Here is a 27,265-nt window from a genome sequence, read left to right on the forward strand (position 1 = left end):
TTTGTGTCTCATACCCCTGTGCTGTTAAGATATTTCTCTCATCCCTAAAAATTAATGCAATACTTAATTTTCTTTCTTCCTTCCTTCTTCCCTCATTCTTTTATTGCTTGATATGAGATGGGCCAAAGGCTGTGTTTGTGCTGCAGTCATCACAAGGTTGACTGGATCTTTGCAAGTTAGAGAGATAAAAAAGCTGTGGAGAGGATGCTGCAGCCCTTTTCTTCATCTGGAATGTTAATTTGAGTATGTCCTCAGCCGAACCAATTCGGCATGGAATTTGTAAGTGGGTACTTGACTCTGGAACCTCTAATCTACTGCTGGGCAAGACTGAAGCGGGCCAGTGGCTTCCCCTCATGCTGCTGCCAGCCTGGGGGTTTCAAAACTCCTGGCACCCACAGTTTGTCCCTCAGGGCTCCCATGAAACACCTTGAGTGACACAAGGGATGGGGGTGAAGTCTCCAGGCTGCTGTGAGGGCACTCAGGGGTTCCTGTGGGTTGGTGCCATCAAGGGGCTCTGGGATTCTGCAGGATACAGGGGATGGAGAGGGGCTGTGCTCCAGCCAAGGGACCTGTGAGTGCCTGGGGTGACCCTTCCCAACCTGCCCAAAGCCCCGAGCTGCTGAGGAAATGCAAACAAAGGGGGAAGGATGTTAGTAAGAGTTGCAGTGTAAACTTGATTTCTGCAAGGCTCAAAGACAATTGGTCAGAAGAAACCTGTTTATTGTGAGGTTTAGGAAAACAATTCCTATGCAAATTGCTCTTTTTTTGCGAAGTAATGGGGTTGATACATAACTTGGAACTAAAATTTTAAGAATACAAATACATAGTATCTTCTTCAACAAACACAAAACAAACTTCTCCAGGGAACATTAAATGAAAAAATGTTTCCTAAAATAAATGGGAAACAAATATGGGGTGGGAGGGACCAAATAAAACAACAACCCAACTCAGAAGCCAAAACCCCACTGAAGAAGCAGCAGTCACATCTTCAATTTTGTGCTCAGGCTGTACTTTCACTTTGCTTTTCCTGTTCGATAGCTGGCAGAAAAACAGGAAACAAAACCACCATCAGTAAACTTTACTGTTTATGAGCAATAAACTTTGCCTTCCTATAGAGACAGACTGAGGGAGTTTTGGGGGTGTACAGCCTGAAGAAAAGAAGGCTCTGGGGAGATTTTAGAATCCCTTCTAGCACTTAAAGGAACTGCAAAAGAGCTGGAGGGGGACTTCGGACAAGGGCCTGGAGTGACAGAAAAGCAGGGAATGGCTTCACACTGCCAGAGGGCAGGGTTAGATTAGATGTGAGAAAGAAATTCTTCCCTGTGAGGGTGGTGAGGCCCTGGCACAGGTTACCCAGAGAAGCTGTGGCTGCCCCATCCCTGGAACACCCCTGTTCTAGGCCAGGTTGGAGGGCTTGGAGTAACCTGATCTAGTGGGAGGTGTCCTTGCCCATGGTATGGGGTTGTAACAAGATGATCTTTAAAGTCCTTTTAACCCAAACCATTCTGTGATTCAGAGTTAATGTTTCTGCAGGATACCAATTTCTAGGGTCATACTCAAAGCCAGAGAATTAAATCCATAATTGCTTGTTGTGATCACCCTGAAAATGACAACTCCTTCCCACATCTGCATAGCTAGAAGGGAGCAGGCCATGGTGTGCAAAGTTCCTCTTGTATTTACAGCTTTAGCATTGGCAAGGATAATAAAATGGGGGAAAAAACAGGGATCTAATGTTGAGACTGTGCGTGTGCCTGGCTATCAGCACACACATCCACAGTGATTAGCAATTCTCTTCTGAAGGAAACTGCTCACAAAACCTGCTCCAAATGCTCTTTTCATTTCTGAAGCTGAACACAAATCCCAGCCTCATCTGGCTGCCTGTGCACAGCATGTATGGGAGAAGACCCCACATGAGAACAGCTCAGGGGTGCTTTTCTGAGGGAGACTGCCTGTTAGATGAGGATGATGATGGGTTTGCCTGCTGCCTTATTCCCACAGAAGGTGCCTGCAGGTCTCCTGCCTGGGGCTGACAGCAGGTACCTGTGGGAGGCAGCAGCTCATCTGCCTGATAACACTAAATCCAGAGCCCAGCAGCCTCTGGGGATGCTGCCTGGCCTGCCAGGGATGGGCAAAGGGTCCCCTGTGCCTCCAGGGGGGCTGGTAACAAGGTAATTACAAACAGACTGATCCTGTTACCAGCACCACTGGGAACACTGGTCTTGCTTTTAGCAGAAGGAAGAGCAATACCATCAGAAAGGGTTTTTCAGACAAAATGCACTGCTGGTTATAATTACTGATATCCTTGGAAGCCCAGCATAGAGTCTTAGTATTATCCCCACTTAAAGTCAGGGATGAGTTTGAGCCTGTAATCCTGTGATTAGTATTCATTTTGCATATGAACTGCAATATGGATTATGTCCTTGCTACTCGTACTTCAAATAGCCTCATAAGCACTTACTTTCTTTAGTGGGCAGTGGGTTTTTCTCTCTGGTTTCTGTCTTCTTCAGCTTGGTCTTGTCAAACGTTTCAATTTCTGCAAAATCTGGTTTGTCGGACATGATGGGTCCTGACAAAGAAAGGGAAAACACACCCATGGCTTCATTAGCTGGTGCTGTGATACCAGCCATCTGCAAAGCATTTTCTCCTCAAGAAAAAAAATATTAAAATACCATAAAAATGTTTATTCAAAAACCTCCACAAACTTAACACTCAATCTGGGACCTTTCCCTGAGGCTTGGCTCTTTCAGAGCAAAAGAGGAAACACATAAATTGAATTTTCTGTAGATTTCTCAGATGCAATTTCTAAAAATCATATTTTGCACATGGCAACAAGAATAATCGGTAATAAAAGAGACAATTATTAATTGCCAGTAATCCACAGTGCCCCCTGACATAAACCTGTATTTTAAGAAATGCTGCTAACTGGAAAAATCTACAATAAACCCCAAATCCAACAGGAACAAAGAGCTTCAGTTATGATTTTCTTTTAATTAATAGGATTCGTCTTTCATTCTGAGCCCCCTGTACTGAGTACATCCATCCCCTGAACTGCTGTGGACACTTGAACATAACAATAGAGGACCGGTTCTCCCAGCCCTTTGTTTGCTCTTGCTCCATATCCCAGTCACAGCTCAATGGCTTGGATTATACTCTATTATAATAAAGAGAATTCCACAAAGCACACCAGCATTTCACCTGTCAAAACTTCCCTAATCCAATTCCTCTTTTTATTAAGAAATTCAAGTTAAAAATCCAGCCTGGGCATTATTCCCCTTATTTCAGTGGAGTTTCCCATCAAGGCAAGGCTTGGCCCGGAGATGGCTGATATAATTATATTTTTTCCTTCCTGCAGAAAATCAGATTTCATTGCTATCTGCACTGAGACAACAGAGTAAATATTCACATGGAAAAAAATTTAAAAAAAAAGAAAAGCTACTAAAACCACATGGCATTACCGTCTGGCTGCTCTCTCTTCAGCTGCTTGGTGGCCGTCTGAGGCAGTGTGAGTTGAAAAAGGTCACGGTAATCCCTCCTCTCCTCTCTCCTCCTCCCCCCTCCCAAACCCATCGCCATTAATATTGATTAGTTTAGTGCTGGGATTGCTCAGCGTTTAGGGAAAGGACAGATTGCTCCTGTAGAAAGTGCATGAGGGAGGGAAATGGGAAAACTGACATGGAAAACTGCCAAATTGCATCTTGATTTTTCTTTTTTTCTGTTCTCTTCATTTACCATGACAATCATATTGAAGTTTCCCTTCCCACCATTTCCCAGTGCTGAGGTTTGGAGAGAGGTTGAGGTTTGGAGGTTGCTGCTGCCAGATTGGTTTTTCAGGGGGGGAGGATTGTAGGTGCATTCAGCAACACGCCTGGGGATCATCCCTGCCTGCCCAGGCTGGCAGAAGCACAAGCCTGGGGCTCTGAGGCTTCTCAGCACATCCTTGGTGTGATTGCCATGACCAAGGGCCAAGTCTGATAATAGCACAGCCCAGGCACCACAGTGACATCCAGGAATGTGTTCTAAAGGGATGCACAGTGAATTCCTGCTTGTGCCTGTTTTGGTAGCTGTTAATTCACTTGCTGGTGCCTCCCTCAGCCCACAGCTCTGCAAACAGGGAGACAAGGGCTGTGTGCATCCTCCTGGATACTGGTGTGGGTTTTCTCTTGTGTACCTTTCAGTGTCTCCACCTGAAATTCCTGTCTAGACTCCATGACAGTCACAAGGGAGGCAATGAAGTTGGGATAAAATTGTTTGTGCCCTTGGAGTATCTGGTTTTCTCTACTGACTTTAAGGCAACTTGAGCAGCGAGTTCAGAGGGACAGAGATGTCTCAGCTGGCTGAGAGCCCCTGGAAAGTCTGTGGATCTTTCTGTTGGCACCACAGGCTTAGGCAGAGTGGGTTTGAGTCTGACACATGTGCATGGAGAAAATGGTTTTAATGTGCTTAAATGTGTCTTAAGGACCTCTTCTCACAATGCTTGTTTAAACTAAAACAATGAACAGGTTTGTGGTTGGACTTGATCTTAAAGGTTGTTCCCAGCCTAAGGGATTTGTGCAGGCTGGCTCAGTTATCTCTGCATCTGCACTGACCACACCAAATCACTGTGTGTGCACCATATTTAATGTCAGGACTCGGTTCCTTTGCTTCCATCCCACATATCCAACCAGTTGTCACAAACAGAAAGCTGTGCTCCTGACTGAATCCCCCATGGAGAAAGCAGGAAGGCAGGCACTGGGTGAATATTTGGTGTAAGCCATAGCTGAGATTTGGCACCGAAGAGTTTTTGTGTGTCTGTTTAAAGAAAGAGCATTAACCTCTTGTTTAGCTGGACACAAGATTTAGATCAGAAAAGATTTTAAAACCTAATCTGAGTGATTAATGAGTTTCAGTTTTAAATTAATATTTAATATTTGTCCATTAAAAAAAAAAGAATTATAATTCTGATTATGAAGAGAGACTAAAAGGACAAAACCTCTTAAACTTTTAAACTTCAAGAGTAGTACAAGTTCTCTCCAGCAAAGCAGAAGAACCTCACTTTTGGTTTTCTGTGTCCAGTCACAGGCTCTGCCCTCAGGATCCACAGCAGAGCTCAGGCTCTTCTAAACATGCTAAGACAGAGTGAGCATGCTTGTTTTCACCACCACTACCACTTTAATTGCCCAATTTATTGTCCAACCTAATACTTAAACAGTTCGGGATACATTGTTTGGGTTTTTAGGCTAAAGATGACCAAGTTTTTAATTGATACTGGGTTGGGTTTGTGAGGAAGGTGCAACAGTGTTGAGAGAAATAGCATAATGATGAGAACTTACCTGTTCTCACTCTGCTGAAATCAGGAGATACTCATCTCCACAACAAACATCTTGACCAGTGCATAAAGTGCCTGTCAAGTTTCTGCAGCTTGTAAATTCAGTGCTGGGGTAAAACACAGCTCGTGTGGGATTCAGACCTCATGTTTATATACTCTGCAGCACACACAGCTGGATGCAGTTTACATATGGAAAATTTGGAATTTGGCCTGAGGGCATTGCATGCTTTGAGGTAAAGATGGGTAGGTAATATCATACTCAGATGCCTTTTCCTTTCACTGGTAATGGAAATAATTTTGGTATATGAGCAGCAAAGCTGTTCTTTGTCAGGTTTTTAATTGCAGGATTTCAGAGTCACTGTCTTCAGTAAAGGGAGCATGGCATTTACTTGGCCTTGGGAAGACTGTGGTTGCAATGAGAATCTCAACTTTCTTCGTGTTGCAGAGAGGCAGAAGAATGAAGTGTATAGAAATGTGAAAAACCAGGAAGCCAGTGGAGCATGCAGACTATAGAATCTTTACAGATGTTCTACAAAAAGCATATAAAGCTACACTGGTATGGCTGTGCCTGAAAAGCTGCCTCATACAATGGAAACTCTATTTTATTTCAATTTGTTGCCAAAAGATGAAGGGCTGAGTCAAACCTGCCAGGACTGACACTTCTGATACCAGTGAGTCACCTGCAATTGACAGCATTAAACCATGCCTGGCAGCACAAGGCACCGAGTCTGTCAGACACCCACAGAGAAGCAGGAAAAACAAACACTTGCTCCCAGGATTCGGTAATAGGTGAGAGGAAATGTTTAGAGGGAGCTCAAGTGAAAGGTCTGAAAAGTGAAGCTGGGAGGTTTGGACCCTGCTGCCACTTGCCCTTTTCCCTTGGCTGCTGTCACTTGGAAGCAGCATGCCCAGCCCATGCATATACACACATATATAGATGTATATACACTCACACATATATGGGCTGTAGCCTTTAGTGGGCTGGGGGATGCTGTGCTCATGTTTGGCACAAGAGGTGCTCTGGAAATGCCAAGTTTCATAGAGATGAGGTGGGCAACTGCCAGAAGAAGGGGTTTCTTTCTCTTCAGTGCAGCAGTGGGAACCAAATGGTCTCTATTTCCACGGGGAGCTGAGGGGGGACAAAGCACCCTAAGGCAAGCAGCCGGGTAGAGGAACAGACGCTCCAGCAGATCAGTGTCTGTAGCTGAGCCAATAAGCTGACACAACTGATTTTATAATCACATTAGTGCTGTCTCGAAATAACACACCCACTCAAATATAACAGTGATTTCATTTTCAAAATGCTGTGGTATTTTTGGTGCTAAAGGTAGGGGATCAATTTGTCAAGGCTGAAAGCTGGGCTGGAATCTGCACAGACCCTAACTCCTGTAGGTCCCAGTGAGCACTGAGCACCTTCCAGGCAGATAGCAGGATTGGGTGTATTATGAGCTGTCCTTAGAAGGTTTCCTGTCCTCAGGGGAACAGGAAAAAAAAAGACTACAGCTTCACTGAAAGGGTTTTCTTAGTTCTCTTTGTGCCTTTTGTTCCATCTTGCTGCCAAAAAAAATATCCCTGTTTGGGAACGCAGACAGGTTCCCAGGCTAAGAGACAATGAATCCTGGGGGTGAAGGAAGGCACTGATCCCTTTTTGGCAGGCTCTCTGCTGTAATGCTGCACTGCCAGTCAGTAAATACTCCACACTTGTCTTACACTGGACATTTTAGCATTACCTAAGGTGTTTCATTTTCCTTATCAAGACCATTGAACCTTGAGGGTAGGTGCATGCAGAAGATAAGGGGTGAGGAGAGGCATTTGTAGATAGTCCTTCTCCTTGGGCTATTTTTTCCAACCCCATGTTTTCCAAATAGCTCAGGAGTTCAGACAAGTCTATACCAGAAGCCCTGTTGCAGCACAGAGCAAAAGGAGAAAACATAAGCCAGTGGGAGTAGAAATTTCCTCTCTCTCTCTAGTTTCTTTTTTTTTTTTTAATATATTATAAAACTTGATATGGGGGTGAATTTTTAAAAGTTTAACCAGATGGAGATTCTTGCAACAGAGCTTTCTCAAGAACTGACCCAAAAGTGTGTCTTCCAGCACAAAGTACTTGGCTCTGGCCTGGCCCCGTCTAGAAAAATGTGTTGACCCTTGCATGAATTATTAAAGGAAAAAGTAGAATTAATATAGAATGTCCATGCACAGGCTTCTCTCCCCAAAGCCAGGGTGGGGAACAAAGCATGTGATGTGTTAGTCACATTAGTTAGTGCTACAGAGCACATGACAGTTTGTGATGAATACTGGTCTAGAGACACAAGTTTAGCATGACTTTGAGTCTTTAACAGTCTTATTTTTTTTTTCCCCCCCTCCTTTCTGTCTCTGGACAGAAGCATCTCCTGCAAGCAGCAGTTTAGGGAAGAAGTAAGACAGGGAAATCTTGGATGAGCATTGGGAGTGTGCTCAAACATGGCTTTTCTCAGTGTAGCTGGCTGCTCTGAAATTAAACAATCCACTCTTGAGATTCTCCCTCTCTTTGCTTCAGGGAGGAAAAACTTTACCATTCAAATTGTGGCACCCACTGTACAGCAAACAGATAATCAACATAATCCAGGAGTAGATCAAAGATCATAAAATCCAGAGATCTACTAACTTTATGTTAACTTTAGATTTTCCTTTTGTCCAGAGGAAAAAGGACAATGGGTGGGTCTGTTGTTACAATCGTGCTGTGCTGGGGTAGCTACAGAGGTGAGGAATTCTTCATTCCACTGGGCTGTGGATGTAGTTTTGAGGGGCACCTCACCAGAACTTCCCTTGTGTTGCCAAATCATTCCACTCTCAATAGCCTGGGACCCCTGGTAGTTTGAGTGGTTTTATATTTGGGGAGAAGATAAACCCTGACATTTTTCAGCGGCTTAAGGAAACAAGGCTGCTGAAGCAGAGGAGCAGAAAAGGCAGCCAAGTTATCTTTTCTAGCTGATTACTCTGAGCAATTTACAGAATAAAAACTTGTATTTCTCCATCATCTTTTCCAAAAATAATTTTCCAATTTTATAAGCTCATTATACAGTGTAAGTCAAACACATAGGTATTACATGTTGTGTACAAGGTCAACAATTATGTAAGAAAATGGCAATAAGTGAGTTCCACATCTGTTAACTTCTGCCTTTTCCATGAAAGCTGCAAGTATTTTACATTAAACATGGTTTTCCTTTTTTAAAATGTGAAAAAGAGAATAAAGAAAGATGATACTGTTTACCTCTCCTGGCATCTGAAGTGAATATTTCTTTCTTCAGAAACTGAATGAACTAGAACATTTTTAATGAGTACTTTTATGAATTTTTTTTCTTGCAAATGTATGTAAAGTGCCAAAATCGGTTGGATTAAAGCTCTGTCTTCATCCCAGGGTTAACCTGAGCTCTGTCAAAGTGACTCCTCTGGAGTTAGTGTACCTTGAGTGTGAGTGACCACACCATGAAATAACATGGGAGCAGCAGAGAGTGATTGTGTTGGCAGCTGACAAATTGTGGTAACGGGAACTGTAGCCTTTGCTCAACCCAAGGTAAAAGCAGCACAGCAGCTTGAGCACAGATTCCACGTGAGTGCAAAGAATGGGAATTCAACAGCGATGGGGACACACAAGCTTTAATTTGAGTTAACTTTATCCTTGGGGCATGAGCGTGTATGTCCACAGCCCAAGCTGGTGAATGCAGAGAAAAGCAAATAGGAAGTAAAAAATGCAAGTGTGCAGTACTGCAATTTTCACTTGCCTGCTGCATACATTGAGTGATTTTCCCCTTTGGATGAATACTAGCTTGCACAAAATTCAAATAACTCAGCTGTCTACAGATGGGGGGTGGGGAGAAGTGTGGGAAGGGGAACAGACGGAAGGAAATGGAACTGAGAAGACTGAATTAACCTTTCAATGTCTTGAATTTCAAGGAGGGAAGAGCTATCTCTTCTTAAGTCTGCAACCACGCAATTAAAATATGAAGAAGCCTTAAAAGACACATTTGACCCATATTCCTAGATTTCTACTTTGAAGACAGATCTTCTAAAACCAAGATTCAGATCCAGAAATTGTTCAGAGGCAGGGAAAAAATCTCATGCTGTAAATGTTTATTTTAATCACAGAACTCTAGTATAAAAATGAGTAAAAATGTCTGACATTTACGCAGAACATGTGCCTTTGATACTGAATTCAGTTTTAAAAAAATCCTTACATATGTGTCTAGTAATGGCTGACAGTCTTTGAAATGATGAATGGTTTTCTCTCGGCTGGAGTTTGTGTTTCTATAAAACAGATCCTTTAACCTGTTCGCTTGAGCATTGTGAAGCCTCATTTTTTAATACAGGGCAAAGATTTGAAAATGAACTTTGCTTCTTAGGTGCCCTTTTGGACACCAAGAGTTAGAACAACCATATAGTTGCTGAAATGAGAGTTTCCGTGGAGAGTTATGGACGTTCAGCAAGGCCAAGTGTCATGTGCTGGGCATCCTTAAACAAAATGTTTGTTAGAAAATGCTATGATGCTGGAAAAGAACAAAGTAAAGACTCAGCATGGGGACATGTCTCTGTTTGTGGATGAAGTACACAGGAAAGGAAAGCTCTTTGAAGAGCATCCACCTGAAAAGGGTTTGCTAATTCTTCCTTGGTGTGGAAAGGACTTGTGCTTGTCAATATTTTTTGCAAGATTTCAATAGGGCCACTTAAAGGCAAAAAATTGAGCACTTCCAGGTTCAGAAGAATGTATCAAATAATTTTTAGGTGAACAATTAAAGCCAAAAGCAAACACCTTGTTGACATACAGATAATCTCCAGGAAAAACTGTTTGGCATATAATAAACAGGTATTACAACACAGTGTCTTGTTTTGCTACGTGTCAGATTCCCATTTCCTCCTAGTAAGATAATACCCTAATAGGAAGGTAAGGAATTGCATGGCAGGCTATCAACCTTCCAAGGATTCCATGGCTTTGCAAACCTGATTTCAGTTCTGGAGTATTTTAGCTCAGTTTGTACTAAGCCTTCTACAACAGTGAACACAGTTGGGATAAGGATATTTTTCTTTCAGTTTCTTCAGTTTGTGATGAGGTGTAATGCAGGGCTTTTGTTGGAAGTAGACTTAATTGGAAGCTAAATTCTTCAGAGAATATTTATTTTAAAGCCATATTAGGTTATGATGGGAACTGGGGATACATGAAGGAAACATGGCTCCAGTTCTTCTGTGACACATGCTGGCAAGAGTGATTTGTGCTTATAATTGGCTTTTCCTGAAAACAGGGGAATTACACCAGTAATTATTTCAGATCTACTGAGTTATTTTGTAAGCACTTCGCAGTCAATCTCTGCAAAACTTTTAAGGTGAGCAATTTAGCTGTAAGGACTTGTAGGAAAACACACTGAGCTGCAGAAATGGCTCCCCCTTCATGGTGTGGCTCTGGACATGGATTTACTGATGAGACAAGGATGCCGTGGCACTCTGGCTCTTCAGTCCTAGGAGCCAGATGCTGACCAGTCATATCTCCCAAGCTCCAGGAGCTGTGCAGCAGATGGGGAATGGGTCCTTTGCTCCTCAGCAGCCTCACACTGGGGCTGTGTCACTGTACAGGGCAGTGCAGTGTCACACCTCCTGACATGGGGTGACAGTGCTGTGTCACATGGTGGGACTGCAGCCGTGCCCTGCACACCCCCTGCTCTGAATGTGCCCCTGGGTTTGGAGTGGGAAATGAGGCTGTGGGAGCTCCACAGCCTGCACAGCACCAGAGGGGGAGGAATATGAAATGCTGCCTTCACACTTCAGGTGTGCCTGAGACAGTGGAAAATGCAGTGGGAACAGCTAATGGACATTGCTCTATTGTGATGTTTAGGAGTGATCTGAGAGGCCGATGCTTTCAACAGCTGAATTTTGGGCATGTAACCATGCAGCCACTCATTAAGCTGTTGCCGCTCTTCTCTCTCTGTTTACTATCTTAGAAAATGTGGCTAAAGCATCAGACAGAGACTAAGATGGTGAAAAGTCTCAAGGGAAATTCTTACAAAGAGCAGATTAGCTCACGGCATTTGTTCAGCTCAGAGATGAAGAGACAGAGGGGGGCTCTCATCACACCCTGCAGCTTCCCTTAAAGGCAAGGGGAGATGCTGATCTTCTCTTCGATGACCAGTCACAGAAAATGAGGAAATGGAATGAAGTTGGTCAGGGAAAATTCAGGCAGGACATAAGAAAAAGATTTTCACTGAGAGGGTGGTTGGCCACTAGAAAAGACTCCTCAGGGAATTGGTCACAGTGCCAAGTCTGCCAGAGTTCAAGGAGCATCTGGACACTACTCTTGATCACATGGTTTAGCTTTAGACAGTCCTGTGAGGAGCAAAGAGTTGGACTCTATCCTTATGGGCCCCTTCCAACTTGAGATATTCTATGACCCTCTGACTCCCGGGTTGTCCTCAACCTTTCAAATAGACAGCAAGAACACAAAGTGAGCAGAAAAGCCTAAAATGGCAGCCTGGGACTGCATATGTCTGCCCCCTGCAAGGAGCCTTGGAAGCCTTTGAAAGGAGGTAGGATAAGCTGGCATGAAATGGTGTATTCAGAGCCAGTTCAGAGGAGAGAAACCACTGCCTTGGACTGAAAACCAGCAGACAGGTGCTGTGCAGTGCCTGCCTGCCTACCTGCCTGCCTCTGCTGTCTGTTTCCTCTCACCGCATGTGCTTTCTGTGTCAGGTGTCTTGCAGTTTTATTCCTGTCAGCCGGCCAATGGATCTGCTGAAGAGCCAGCTGGAGTCCGCTGTCCCCCATGTTTCATCAACAAAATTGCCAGCTTGTTCTGATTCAGTATCTTTATTGTTGTTGATGAGACTAAATGAATCAGAAAGAACATGGCTATGTATACAAAATACAAATTCAGAAACCTCATCCTGATGCGAGGAAATTTTATTAGTGCTTCAAGTGGAGAAGTCTGCTGTGGAAACAGACAGAGAGCACACATAGACCATTTCCCCCAATTCTACATGTTTTATTGGGTTTGTGTGGTATCTCCTAATGACACCAAATCTTCCAGCAGGAAAACAGAGTTTTAGATCTGATTAAAGCCAGGTTAATTTACTGTGGGGTTGTGACTCTCCCTTCTTTGGATTCTAAATGCAAAACCCTTTAATGAATCTTCTAAATGTATCTCTAGATAAAATTCAGAATCCATGCTGAAAAACCTGAAAAAAAAAATCCTCCCAGCTATTGAAAATACAGAGGTTTCAATTAATCCCATCCTGCCTGTATAATTTTTCCCCCTTTCATACATTGTCAGTTTTTCACAGGAGGAAAAAAAAAAGCTTTTCCTGGGAGGATTTTTACTAACTAAATCCACGTTTCCTTAAATGCCTTATTAAACCCACCACCTATGGCTGCTGGCACTGCATGACAGAAAAAGCTGTTGTGGTTTCAGCGTGGCATGTGGGAACCACAGACTGCCAGGCATTGGTTTTAACACTTCGGGTGTAAGCTTGCATCTCCTCTCTAACTTATGCTAACTCACTTTAAGGGTGCTAAATTTTGTGTTTCAAAATGCTTAGCTCTTTGTCAAAGGGCACTTCATTACTTCTGGCACACTTGCATTTGGGAAATGTTTGGCAGTGATTGCTCTTGATGCTACAATTCAGAAAATTTACAGGAAATATTTTAATATGGTTATAAAAAAAGCAAAACTGGAATCTCAGAATCAATTTCGCCAAAAAAAGACTTCTGAGATCTCTGAGTCCAACCCATGTCAACTAGGCCATGGCACTGAGTGCCTTGTCCAGGTTTCTCTTAAAGAGCTCCAGGAATGGTGACACCACCATCACTGTACCAATGTCTGATCACCCTTACTGTGAAGAAATTTCTCCTCATGTCCAACCAAAGCCAGCAGGGTACGAGCCTGCATGTTGCCACTGCTGGCCATGGTCACTCTCTAGGCACCCCAGGATGAGAGGACAGCCTTAAACTGCACCAGAAGAGGTTTAGATTGGACAGGAGGAGGAATTTCTTCACGAAAAGGGTGATCAGACATTGAAAGGGGCTGTCCAGAGAGGTGTTTGAGGAAACACCGGACGGGGCACTCAGTATCCGGGTCTGGTGGACACGGTGATGCTCGGTCCAAGGTGGGGGCTCGATAAGCTCAGAGGTCTTCCCCAAGCTGTTTGACTCTGTGACTCAGAGCCCGCACAGGCCGGCGGGCGGGTGGCTGAGGTACCTGGCGGGGGAGAATATGGGGAAAAACGTTAATTTTGCGGTAACCCTCGCTGTCCCCTCGGGCCGGGCCGCCGGCGGCCGACACCACCCCAGAGCTCGGGTCCCGCCCGCCCTCAGCGCCCGCCCCGCGGCACGTGACCCCCGGGGGGAGGCGGGCGGGGGCGCGCGCTCTGCACCTGTCAGTCAGCGCGTCACTTCCGCCCGTCGCCGCCGCTGCCGTCGGGGACCCCCCGCTCGCGGCTCGGAGCTCGGAGCGGCTGTGAGGGCACGGACGGCGTCGGGTCCGGCAGCGCGGCGGCCGCGGCACACGGCGCGGGCAGCGGCCGGCGGAGGAGGGCTGCGAGAAGAGCGGGGCGGCGAGGAGAGGCCCGCGCCGGCCCCCGGGGTAGGAAGAGGCGGAGGAACCTGCTGGTGGTGCTGAGGACGGCGGGGAGGGCGAGTCACCCGGCAACGGTGAGGGGCGCGGGGCGCATGCGCGGGGGGTCCCTGCTCGGGCCGCTCGGTGTCACGTCAGGCTTCAGGAACCTTCTGGCACCGGCCCGAGCGGGGCGCGGGAACTTCCTCCTGCCCGAGCTGTTGCAGCCGCTCGCTGCGAGCTGTCAAGAGGCGGGAGCGTCCCCCAGGCTGCTGTCGCTGGGACCGCGCAGGCAGCGCTGACAGCCCGGCTCCTGCAGGAGTTGTGTGCCCAGGCTGCTCCCTCCTCGCGCGGAGCAGCCGGGTGCCCCCTGGCAGGGCGCCCTGACAGCACCGGCCTCGTTCCCTGACAGCCCAGCTGGTCCCAGAAGTTTGAAGAAGGGCGGTCACTAAATCGCCTGGGTCGCGAAGGCAGCGCTGGCGTGAAGAACGCTGGGTCACGGACTGAACGCGCCAGGCTGTGACCAAACGTATCTTCCGACGGGTTTGCTGCTGTGGGTTTCCATTGTTCATGGAAGCTCCTTAGGGATTTGAATATTTCAGTGGGAATGTTTCTTGCTATCAAAAAGTTGCTTTAATATGAGATGGCCCAGTGTTGGGGTGCTCCTTCAAGGTTTGGAAAAAAACAACAAAACCCGACAACAAAAAACCTCCCATCACATACTGCAACGCCAACTTTTAATGCACAGCTCTCTTATTCTCAAGTTCCTTGGTCTGGCTGCATTTTGAGAAATTTTACAAAATTATTTACTGCTGCCAGGCTCAAGATGGGGAACAGAGGTAACAGATGAAGAAAGTAAATACCACATAATAACTCTTGCTTGTTAAAAAAAAAAAAAAGAAAGTGAATATATCAAAAACTACACAGTTTTTTTTTTTTTTTTTTTTGGCATGTGTTCCTGAATGTCCTCAGGGATGGAATTGTTAGTTTGTGAATTTAGAACAAATTGTTAAACTGGATTAGTGTTTAGGTTTGAAGTTTTCCTGTCTTCCATGCAGTTTAATGTGCAGTATAAAAAGAATAGAAAGCTGATTTTTTGGCCTATATTGTAAGCAGTTTAGCTATTTCGTTTGTTTGCTTTCTTTTTTTTACTGCTCATAACTAGTAAATTGCTTTATGTGCTCTTTGTTGCATAGACTTGAAGATGTATAAGATCTCTTTTAATCTTCTTTGTCTGTATTTTATACATTGTTTGGCTCCATAGGGATTCTTTCCTTGTCTTGACTATGTAACAATAAAGAATTAAATACCTCAATGTTTTGAAAGCATCAAACTGGAAATTTACAGTATTGTTTTAGAAAAATCAGTCAAGCAGAGTGTCCCATGGTTACATTCAAGGAAGCTGACTCTGAGAGGCTCCTGGTAGCTTTTAATGCTTGCAGATTTTGACATGAACAACATGTCAAAACGTCTGAGTTTGACAAATGATAGTTTTTATGTGCTCTGTGTTAGTTTGAGCACTTCATTTTTGTGTTGCTTGGAACACTGGAGGATCTTCTTGCACTCATAAAGACTTAATTTAACATTTGTCGTGTGTGGCTCATACCCTGAGAGCCTGTGCAAGCAGTGAAGCATTGCTTTCTAATGTTTATAATGGCATGTTTGCAAAAGCAGGTGAGGCTGGACAAAGTATTCAGTGTGTTTGGAACAGATATTAGAAAGTTTTGAGTCCTTGTTTGCTGCATGGGAAGGCTTTATGGGATAGAGTTTTTTTTCCTTTTCTAATACTTAGCCTTTTGATTTCTGGTCAAATGCTACAGCTGAGCAGTGATGCCCCTTTCCAGGGCTCATTGGGAAGTGAGAAAAACCCACCAAGCCTGAGGTGTGGTTTTTTATTTTAGTTTGGATTTTTTATATTTTTGTGTGGTGATTCTCTTTTTTTCCCATCCCCCACAAAAGAAGCTGTAGCTGCATGGAAGAGGAAGTGATGTTGGTTCAAGTTGTCCTTTAATTTCGTGCATAGCAGCAGGTTAACCTTACTGCCATATTAGCACACAAAAATCTAGTGGCCATTTAGGTGGGAGTGAATTAACTAGTGCAGGGCAATTCATAATTTCCATCTGTAAAGATGAAAGATGGCAAACTTTTTAAACTTTTCTCCTTGCATTGCAGGCCTAGTTGTATATTTATTGATCATTTCAGATGTGAGGACTGTTATTTAAGAACTGAAAAATAACATTTTATCCAAAACATATGAGGAGGAGATACAGAAGTGAAGGAATATTAAATCTTCTGTGAAGGGCTACAGAAGAGGGAGATTGTTACTTGTCGTGCAGTTTGTAAAGTGATGGCTCTATCAGTTTTTCAGCAGAGGGACTCTATGTCTCTTGTCAAAATTGGATTCAGGCAGAGAATACTAGAATTTTACCTTGCTCCCTGGAAAGTTAGTATAATTGAGCAATTCAGTCTTGATGACTATTATTTTCTGTAAGGTGAGAGATTTTACCTGCAAAAATTTTGTTTGAGAATGACTAGCTCTCTCGAGGCTTGGTAAATTCAGATTTATCTTCACAGTTTATACTGGCTTGATAGCTAGCTGTTGAGATTTGTGTGGGTTCAGTTGGTTTAAGTGAATTCTGTGGATTCTTGCACCCTAAAACATAATATATTTGTTACTGCATCTTCTACCAGGCCTTTTTTTTCCTCTGGAGCTGATTTGTTTTGAAGTCTTAAAAACATAGTTTAGAAGGTCAAAACCTGTTATGTTTGCAACATATGGGTGGAGTCATTTGCTACGAGAAATGGGTAATATTTTACAGACCCATATTCTGATTAGTGAAAATAGTTCTATTGTGATATTAACAGTTCTACTCTTGTGGTCTTCCCCCTGTGAATGTGTGAAATCCTGTATACTTGTCTTAAGAAAAAAAGAAAAATGTGCCATTTGAGCTTAAAATACAGATAGGGCTTTATGTTTGTGTTCAAACAGCTTGTAACAAAAACTCTGGTTGCAGAGGCTTTTTGCTATAGAGAGGTTTAAATGGTTTTTATTTTCTTCACTGTTTGGACATTTCTAAGGACATTTGGGTGGGGCATCTGCTGGATCTGAGCCCTGTATCTGGTGGGAACCCTGCACTGATTGTTCAGGTTCCAGTGCCGCTGGCAGCTCTCCTCATGTGTCTCTTCTGTTCACTGTTCCCTGCAGTGTGTTAGGATTAAAATTTGTGCTCAGCTGTGTAGGTTAATAATACATGGACAGAACTGAAAAGGTGAGAGCTGGAATCTTATCAGTGTGATTCTTTCTTCCTTTATACCCTTTTTTTAAGTGTGTATGTTTGAAAGGTTTTCTCTCCTTTCCATTGAACTTTACATTTAATGAAATAATTTGTTGTCTTGACACTCTAGAAATATAATCAGGTTAGTTAATTTTTGTCTGCAGTGTAACTCTTAACCTTGTGATTTCTTCAAATTTAGTCATAATCAAGTTTTGACGGGAGACCTCAGTACCAGACTTTTTTTTTCTTTTTTTTTTTTTTTTTTTTCCTTTTCCCATCTCTTGAAATTCAGAGAATCATTGCTGCAGCATTGAACTCTTCGTTGAAATGTCTTTCTCCTGCAGTGGGGGTGCTGAGCCTGCCCTTTATTTTGGTGGCACGTGCTCAAGGTTCTGACAGAGGCAGCGTTTGGATAGTGAAGGGGCTGTGAACCATTTTGTGATCTGCTGAGTTCCAGTTTGAATTTCTGCTGACCTGTTTGGGAGGGGAGGAACAAACTGATGATAAATATATGTAATAGGATAACTTATGTATAATGAATTAAGTGCATTATATATTTATAGTTTGCTTTTTTGATGTCTCTGAGATAGCTTGGCTTCTGTTCCTAAGTCTGTTTTACAGCAGTGACAATTGTTAAACTGCTTTGGTTTTATAACGTGAAGCTTGCAAGTTGCATAGTTTTGTTGATAATTTCTTCCTGTCTTTTACTTTACTGTACTTTTATAATGCCATTGCACCAAGGTTCTGCATTATCTGATGCAGGGGCAATGAGATTTGTGTGGTTGTGGAGTAGAGCTTTGCATTGGGGGGTGGTGAGTAGGATGAATATAATTAGCTGTTACACAAGATACAAAAGCCTTTTTATTTATTAACTGCTGTTGTTAAGAGTGTGATGGGATCTGTGTGAGCAGGAAGTTTCTTTAGAATTCTGCACATGTGCATTGGCAGCAGCAGATGAGAGCAAATCTGGCAGTGTGTGGTGGTGGGTGTGAGGCACTGAGCAAACATCTACTTTTTCTGGTATCGCTGATGGTTTTATTTTCTTGCTACAATGTAGTTGGAGGATTATAAGTTGCTGTAATGCTCTTAAAAAGTCTTTGGATTTTATCTAGTAAGTGAATATAAAACATTATTTTTGCTTATCAAAACCAGCTAACATTTTGACGACCTCTCAGCTTGTTCTTTAGAAATGTAGAGTTTTTTTGGAATGTTGCTTAAACCAGTCACTGTAGTTGAGGTTTTTCTAGTAGACATAGGATCTGTCTCTTGTGAAGGTCCGTGAACGATGGGCTTTTTCAGAATGTGATCAGGTTCTGTCAGCTGAAATTGTAGACTAAACTTTAATGACTGGAAAATAAATACTAATCAGTATTATGGTTTCTTGGCTTGTAAATAAATAAAAAAACCCCACAAATTCCAAAATTATATTAGTTTTAGTTATATCTCTTCCAGAGGAGTTTTCATGAGATGTTTTGTTTCTTTCTTGCATGGAAACGACATAAAGGCTTAATTTAAATTGTTCTAATTTGTAAATTAGAAGGCTTGCTGCCACATTCCCAGGGAGCAAAAATTGCATTAGAATTGCATTCCACTAAATCTTCTGTTGTATTTTTTGTGCTTCTACTTCCTGTGTCAGTATAACCAGTATTTTGTCAGTTGAGTGATTTTTGAGACTATCTCAGAAGTGCTGGTGGCAAATGATGGAGAATTTCTGCTTAACAGTATTGAGGTTTAATGTGTATGTGAATGCACATGTGAAGGCATACACAAGCAAACAGTTCATTAATTAAAGAGCTGGTCTTCATGCTGCTGCTGACTCTTTTTTGATTGTGCAAAACTGCAGTGGGCTGGTTTCCTTTTGATTCCTACTTAACGAGAAAGCAAACAGGGCAGTGAAGAGTTGGGAACCATAATGAGAAACAAAGGGGGCAGGAAAGTCACATCTGCTTGAGAAGAAATTTATTCTAACATGGATTCCTTCAAGTTAAATTTTGTAAATATACCTAATTTCAGACAATATGACTTAAGAACACAGTCCCCATCCCCATTAAGAAGACCAGGTTATTAAATTTAAAATAATAACTGAGCCAAATTTGCCAGTCTGGACTTGTGACTAAAATACCTCTTGATAGCTGATTTCACTGAGCCAGAAAGAGGAAATCTTGCTTTAAGAGTCTATTTTAAGTTAATCTTGCTGGTTTTAAAACTTTTATTTTAAATAATTATTGTTTTGACTTTTCAAATGTATTAATGAGTACTTAAATGGGATTATTCTTTTTACATAGAGGATGTTGTGTGTCTGTTCAAGCACTGGCACATCTCTGCATTGCCTTTTACTTATACTCTTGAGACACATTTGTCCTTTTCTGTGTCCTGGGTTTGTGGTAGAGTTCTGTTTGTGGGATTAATTTCAGTTTGTCTCTTGTATAAATTTACTCAAGCCATGTCCCCTCCCCAGCCTGGCCATCTTTTCAGTTTTGACTGGATTATTTCAAACAAGCAGAATACTCTGGTTTTACTTGTTAGCTGAACAACAGCTGAAAATCAGACGAGGAAAAGCTCTTTTGCCCAAAAGCAGTTCATCCATTGGGAATGCTCACAGTAATTTGAGTATACAAATGGCATGAAAATCAGTCAGTGTTAATTGTTACAAAAAGTCAGTTTCCTTTTAACTCAACAAAACCTAAGAGTAAGATGAAGAGTGCTGGTTGCTGTTTTTTGGAGGCAGAAATAAGTGTAGCTCAGCAGTTGCCGACTGGCTCTGTGTGCTCTGCAGTGAGCTGTGACCTAGGAGTTTCCCAGGAAAGGGTTCCTGCTCCTGCCCTCGCCTGGCAGCTGCCTCTGGGTGATGTCATGAGGAGATGATTGCATGAGGAGAGTTCCTGTGATGCCAGCTTGGAATCTGGGTCTTAGGTTTTGGCCATCATTTAGAAATTCTTCTTAGAAAACCTGTTTAAAATTTGATAATTTTGAACTTAGCCAAAAAATCAATTATTTATTTGGATTTAACAGTATGTTTGCTGTAGGCATCCAGGGGGACATCACAGGTTTTGTCTAGCTGTAAGTCATATGAGTAAACATAATACATTCTTTTTCTTCATCAAATATAGAGGAAGAAATCAAAAACTTTGAGACTCTAATGTTTTTGTGGAATTTTGTTTGTAAGTAATTGTTGCAGAAAAGGAGCATTGATCTCTTTGCACTGGAGGGTGTGTATGTGATCTGTTTGGACCCAGTTTGCAGGCATGTGATGGTTCACAGGGTCACAGCACTGCGGGCTGAAAAAGCCAAAAAACTTGAGGTGTGTTTCCTGAGAAGCTGGGACAGGCCATTTTGTTGCTTTTTTTCCTATCTAAAAATCTTAGTTTTTACTTTTATGTATTAAAAAAAATATTCACTGGTGATGCTTGCTAATGCCACGAAATAATATATTAAAAGCAGAGCAAAACAGCAGTCAGTGTTAGCTTTGGGTTTGTTTCAGAGACAATATGAATTTCTTGCTACATAAAACAAGCAAATAAAAGAATTGCTTAAATAGTTGAGACTTGTGGCAGACATTGTACACGCAGAATTAATATTTTCATTCCTATGGCACAGTTTCAGTTTGCAGCCTTTCTTTGTTTATTTTTGCATGTTGCTTCATTCCTTTGTTTTAAAGAAAGGTGGTGGAGCCCTGAGGACTTTCATTTAAAATGATGCCCATATATTATTTGTACTTCAGTCATTAATGTAAAAGCTGAACTAAATGTAAGTCTAAATTTTCATGTGTATTCCTCAAATATTAACAGTTAGCCATGTATTTTGTGGGGTTTTTAGTGGCATTTCATGTGTGGGTGTAAATACTTCTCAAGTTGCCAAGATAAGTGAATGCTATTATGATGGCAAAATGAAGTTCATGGTGCTGTTTTCCCAGCAGACTCTATGAAGAACTTGCCTTAATTAAAAAAAGCAACCCAAATTTTTTTTTAAATAACACCAGAGAGCACTGAAATCCACAATACAAAACAAAACTCTGTTTTACCATCATTTAAGATGTTTGGGCTCAACATGTTGCAAAGGACATAGTAAGTTTTTTTCAGTCTCTTGTAAAATTGTGGTGTAATATGTGGTTATAATAAGGTGTATTTTTACTTTCCTGTGTTTATGTTTTGTAGGGCATGATTGTAGCTTAAGGATGTTTTTAAATGTTTGTAGTAACAAGGAGGGGAAGTAGATTGAAAAAAATGCAACTAGAATGTTTATAGGTATCTCAAGCTAGGTAGTTTTCTTTTGTGTGGGTTTTTTTTTTAGTTGCTATTTTTTTTGTCTTTTTCTTGATAGAACTTGTGAAGCATGTAGGTTATGAAATTGTGAGGGAGAAGTGTGTGCTCAGAAGGATCAGGATAATATGGGCAAAAGAAGAAAGAGTTGACTGAGTGGGTTAGCTCCTGTTTCCTCAGTTGTTTGACTGGGCAAAAAAAAAAAAATTAAAAAACTCCACAGCATTGCTTAGAATTTGTAAAAGACTCTGGAAATAATCCTGAAGGTTACATGTCCTGTCCTAGTTCTCATGTGTGTCTGCAGTGACGTGCTGCACTTCCTGAGTCATGGGAGGGCAAGTGGGAAAGCTTCTGATCCATATAAAAAGTGGAGATAAAATGTTTAATTATTAACAGTTTTTTACAATGTTGAAAACAGCAGGAAGTGAAACTTGCTGAAATAACTTGAATAACTTGAATAACCTTCAGAGTTTCTAGCTCTTTCTAGATTTGGTAAATGTCAGATTAATTGTATCACAGCCTGTGAAGATAGCAAAGCCTGAACTAAAAGGGAAAAAACTGAAATGCTCTGAAAATAGATTGTGATATATTGAAATATCTGTAAAAGTGTGTCTGTGTGTGTGTCTGAGAGAATGAAAATGAGGCTTTCACTAATTTTTCTAGGTGATAATAAGCTTTCTTCAAAATATAAACCTGGGTTGTAAATCCGGTTTTGCTCTAACAATGAGACAGCTGGGCTGTTTCAACTTAATTCTTACCTGGCCAAGCCAGTTAAAATAGAAGTCTGTATTCTTTTTCTTTTTTTCATGCCTCTTGAATGAAATTAATATTCAGGCAGCCTGTTCATTTGCTGCACCTGGCAAAAGTGGCTGAGCTTTCATGTCAGTGAACTGAGCACAAAGTTGCTTCTGCTGAGAAAGTTGGGTTGCAAGATTGTTCATTTGGTGCAGAATTATAAAGAAGTGGTTACTTCTAATTTGGTCTTTTTATTAGGTCATGTTTGTTTTGAAGGTTTTTTTGTTGGTTTTAGTAAGTCAGCCTGAAGCATTGTGGCAGATCCATCAAAGGTTTTTTTGCCAGCTGCCCTTAACCCCACAGCTGGCCAGTGTGAGGTTTTCTGGTTCACTGTGGACAAGCTGACTTTGATAGAGCTTGAGAAAATAGATTGTGTACAACTTCGTATTTTAAAATTTGCTTGATATATTTGGATTGATAGAAATCTACCTACATGCAAAGATTATGTTGACTTTCACTTAAAATACCAGAACAATAAGAAAAATGGCTGTACAAGGTCTCCATAAATTCTAGGGGGGGTCATGAATTGCAGCTGCTTCATTGTTGGAATCTGATAGGATCTTTTTGTAACCAAGAATTTGCAATAACAGATTTGGATATGATAGGGTGGAAAAAAAAAAAAAGTAAAACCTGTTGACTAGAATATAACCCTTCATTTTGTGTTGTCAGCTCACCTGGAGTCCTGATCTCAGACCAGGATTTACTTGGGTGAGACTTAAAAGATTTACACCTGTGTGTAATACAAGGCAATAGACAATTTAAACACTTTTAAGCTTGAAATATTTTTTCCTCTAGGCTTCAATGCAAGAAAATGCTGAGGAGGTGGAAGCAGTCTTACATAGAGCTTATGACCAACTCCCTTAGCACATGGATGCAGTTTGGAGAGGGTTGGGAGCAGGAAAACTGCTCTGTTCAAACTACTGGGAGTACTTTGGGCTTCTGTTATGATAGGCTAATGAATGGTCTGGCATTTTGGTACTGAAAGCAGAGGGCTTGGTTGTCAGGAATTTGCAAGTGAAGGTAAAGTTTATTTGTCCTGATGTGGCACAGAAGCAGGAGCTGGTGTGGGAGAACAAAGGGAGGGAAGGTACTTGTCTCCAGGCTGTCATATCAATCTCCAGTTATGAAACAAAAGGTTTCAGTGAATTTTTTTAAGCTGGGGAAAGCATCTTTATTATCTAGTTTTGGTGATGGGTGTTGTGGTTGTTGTGTGTATATCACAAGCTTGTTTTGCCCAATCGCAGTTGCTTGAGTTTATTTAGAGCAGGTAGTGGGAGAGATCAAAGGGCTGATGTGACTCTTTTGACTGATTCTGGGTACTACATTGGCTCCACTGTGTCATGAAGCTGCTATTTAAATGTTTAATACCACAGAAAGTCGTAAGGTGATTTACTGTGGTTTGTAGCTATTTTGAGAGCTGAGAACATGAAAAATGTCCAGATATTCAGGATTCTAAATAAAATGTGGCAAAAATGTGGGTGGTTCTATGGAATCTGACATGGGGGAAGTTGCTTCCTGTATCCAGACGTGATGATCACTTGGACTTTGAACTGGCAGTATGGACACATAGTCAACTTCCTAGAAAAGATGATCAGTACCATCAATTACTGGTTGACTGTAAAGGTTCCTTAATTAGGATTTTGGTTTTGCTCTTGCTGTTTAAAGATGCTGTATTAGACCAGAGCCTGAGATCCTTCTAAAAATTTCATAGCCATTAAATATTTTAGTATGGTAGGTACTTTAAAACACTCTGTGTAACCTACTTAACTCTCCTTGATTCTTTGGAAGAGGATTGAATGAGTGCAAATTATTTCATAATTGTTAAGACTTAGATGTCCTATGCTAACTTTCACTTCAGATTTGGTTAACTCATAATTGAAAAGAGGCATCTGTTGTTTTAGGAGCTCTCTCATAAGCTGTGCTAATGTGGTCTTTATGCTTTCTTGTTCAGAACAAGAAACTGATGATTTGACAAGAATTCCTCTAAGGTGATGTTTGCATTCCTGACTGCATTTAAAACTGTTGAAAACTTTATGATCTAATAGTATTTTCCTTATTTTCAGATTAACTGCTGAAGTACTGATCGAGTTCTGCTATTCTTCAATGAGGAACTACAGGCTGATCTTTTGCCATAATCTTAAACAACCATAAATGACAAAAGAATGCTTGGTCAGTGAGGGCAGCTGGCGCAGAAAGCGTTTTTCAAACTCGGCTGTTTAAGTACTCTGAGGTGGGTTTCTTAACTTGTTTTGCTGGGGAAAAAAATAAAAGAAAAGCAGGTGTGAATTTCAGAGTGTCTAATCTATTAGAATTTACCCCTTGGTAAACAAAGAATTTTAGTTTGGTTGCAGTGCTTTGACTGACAGCATATACTTCGTGTTCTGTGTGCCAAAGTGACTGCGTGCATTTAAGCAAGTATGTTTTCTTTTCTTTATATTAATTATTTTGAAAGGACAGTTTTTTCTCTGCTAGAAGAAATATTTTGGTTTTTGACAGGATTACAGCCTGATTGACTTACACTGCCCTTTGTTATCTATCCAGATCCTTTATCAAGCAAAGACTTGCAAGTGAAGCTTGAGCTTCTGCATGATAGAATGGTATCACTGAGCATCTAGAAACTAGCTTTGGGGGTTTTCTCTTCACTAAAAATTTTAATTTGATGCAGGTCTTGAAAGCTTTATTAGGTAGACCAGAAAATGCCAAGTATATTTTAAAATTATTACAGCTCAATTGAGTATCACAAAATACTTAGTCATTTCATATAATTGAAACTTAGGGTTTTGGTTTGGTGTGATCCACTGGTTTAATTTCCTGTTAAGAGGCTTTTGTATTGAGTTCTGAGAGCCTGGCTACTAAATACTGTCAGAAAAAGTACTGAGGAATCTACCAATATACCTTAGAACTTAATTAGAAAGGTGGTAACTAGAATTTTCTGCATTTTCATTCCTGCTATAATATGTTCTCAATCCTCTGAGGGTTGGACAGAACACCTCAGTGGTAGTCATTTATTGAGTTAGCTGTGTTTGGAGTCATTACAGAACTGTCCATTAAAGCAGTGCATGGATGGAGACAGACTAGAGAGTGTTTCCATTAGGTAATTAAAACACTTTTTGAAAGCATTAATCTGTAACACAAACATATATTGAACTGGGCCTTTTGGTTTTAATTTCTCCTATTGACAGAAAAGACAGCTTTGATTTTTGGCTGCAAAAAGATATGAGGAAGAGCTCCTCCCCTTCCTTGAGTAACTGCAACTCTGTTCTTGCTAACAAAATATTTGGAATTCCACTTGATGAGCTGCAGCAAGAAGGGCAACCAGACAATGAGGTTCCATTCATAGTCCGCCATGTTGTGGACTATATTGAGGAACATGGTATGTATCACCTTGCTGTATTTAAAATAATGTATTTCACTGTTATTCTTACAGGATGGGTTGTGGGGTTTCAAGAGTACTTGTTTTCTGAAGTTAATTATTCAACCGGATGTGATTTGGTTGTTTTGAGTTACTTCCATTTTTTGCTCCTTCTTTTATGTGTATCACTGTTTTCTAGCCAGCAGTAATGTAGGCAGCTCTGCAGGGCACCTCATAGGAAATGCTGCGGTTTAGGTACTGCTAACATTTTCCGTGTTATTTTATTGTTACTGGGCACAGGAAAGTTTGTGTTGGGAAGAGAACTGTGCAAAACTGTTGTCCAGAAAATGTTTCAGTCAGTATGGGAATTGTGCATAGCTGATTATCAATATTTTTTCCAATATATTTGTCCATACCAGAGCTAAAAGATTATTTCTGCAAATTTTTTTTGCTGTCTCAGGGGGTCTGGAACAAGAAGGACTTTTCCAAGTCAATGGGAATGCTGAGACAGTGGAGTGGCTCCGGCAACGATATGACAATGGAGAAGATGTGGACCTGGTTAAAGAAGCAGATGTACCCTCAGCTATTAGCCTTCTTAGATTTTTTCTTCAAGAACTTCCAGAGCCGGTTATTCCAGGCAGTTTGCACATACATTTGATGCAACTTTCTCAAGGTAACAACTCTTTTTGATTCAGTGTTTTTTTTTTTTGATGATTTTAAGAGTAAAACCCAGTTTTGAATTGAGATTTGTAGCGCCACTAAGGTGTCTTTGCTGCTCTGTGTAACAGTAATCGTGGTAATAGTGCTGTGCATTTTATTTGCAATGTTATCTGTCAGGACTGAAAATGGGACTGAAGTATATTCACTTGGTGTGACAGCAGAATTCCCTTCTATGACTGTAAAATCTAGTGAGAAAATTGGTTTTTTCCTCTCATCTTTGAATAGATCACTGTGGCTAGGTTTACATGTGGATTGTTTCTAGCATACAGTTCCCCATTTAGTTCCCTTTTGTTAAATATATAGAGAAACTTCATTTAACCTTGCAGCTTATTGTCTTTACTGTCTTGTTTAAAGTGTAAAAGTAATTTCAGAAGAATTTAAAATTATCTGTAGCAAGGAAATCAATCACATAAACCCTTAAACAGTGTTTTCAGATGCTAAAATGAGACTTTTGATTTTCTCTAATTGGGTTTTGCCTAATACACATACCTCAGTTAGTTTTCAGAATTACATCATCAGCTGCATTTGAGGCAGAGAAATTGCTTAAAGACTTGGAGAAGGTGGTAGTAATTGTTAAGCCACGTGTTTGTTCTGCAGTCCTTCCCTATCATTAGGTCAGGCTCAGTCCTCTGGATACCTTCATTACGCAGAAGGGTGTGGCCTGTGTGCATCGTTAGGAGCTCATTGCAGGCAGGTGGTTCCTCAAAGACAGGTGATTTGGCTAATTGAGGTGTGAATGTGGCCATCCCAGAGCGCGTGGCCCTGCGTCCCACAAGTGTGTATCCCTGGTTTAGTGCCAGAGGGCTTCAGTTAGGGGTAAGAATGTTCTGCCTTTGGGTCTCTGTTGTTTAGAACTTAAGTTTCAGGGGGGGTTGGTTAGACAAAACATGGAGATGTGTATGTTCTGAGTGGTCTGATTATCACCTTGCTGTGGTCCCTTTCTTATAAAAGTCTACATTGTTAAAGTACTTTTTAAAGCTTTTTTTTTTC

General features: G+C 41.5%; 2 protein-coding genes across 6 annotated transcripts in view; one reads left to right on the forward strand and one right to left on the reverse strand.

Annotated features, from left to right (window-relative positions):
* Positions 1 to 703: 703 nt before the first annotated feature.
* LOC132334257 (thymosin beta-4-like) lies at positions 704 to 3,613 on the reverse strand. The gene is made up of 3 exons (XM_059860183.1): positions 3,456 to 3,613; positions 2,459 to 2,566; positions 704 to 1,038 (listed from the first exon to the last, which is right to left on the reverse strand). Exons 1-3 carry the CDS (start codon positions 3,571 to 3,573, stop codon positions 1,001 to 1,003), a joined length of 264 nt encoding a protein of 87 aa, XP_059716166.1. The 5' UTR covers positions 3,574 to 3,613; the 3' UTR covers positions 704 to 1,000.
* Positions 3,614 to 13,738: 10,125 nt separating this feature from the next.
* Positions 13,739 to 27,265, forward strand: part of FAM13B (family with sequence similarity 13 member B) — a 45,137-nt gene continuing 31,610 nt past the window's right edge. For 2 of the 5 annotated variants that reach the window (XM_059860181.1, XM_059860182.1), the window contains exons 1-4: positions 13,739 to 13,972; positions 24,267 to 24,433; positions 25,386 to 25,576; positions 26,016 to 26,228. In XM_059860181.1, the coding sequence (XP_059716164.1) occupies positions 25,420 to 25,576; positions 26,016 to 26,228 (370 nt within the window). In that variant the 5' untranslated portion in view covers positions 13,739 to 13,972; positions 24,267 to 24,433; positions 25,386 to 25,419. Of the gene's footprint in view, positions 13,973 to 16,987; positions 17,144 to 24,266; positions 24,434 to 25,385; positions 25,577 to 26,015; positions 26,229 to 27,265 lie in introns of those variants that run through there. The other 3 variants (XM_059860178.1, XM_059860180.1, XM_059860179.1) reach the window with 3 other exon arrangements.

Source organism: Haemorhous mexicanus, chromosome 15, assembly GCF_027477595.1.
Source record: "Haemorhous mexicanus isolate bHaeMex1 chromosome 15, bHaeMex1.pri, whole genome shotgun sequence".
NCBI lineage: Eukaryota > Metazoa > Chordata > Aves > Passeriformes > Fringillidae > Haemorhous > Haemorhous mexicanus.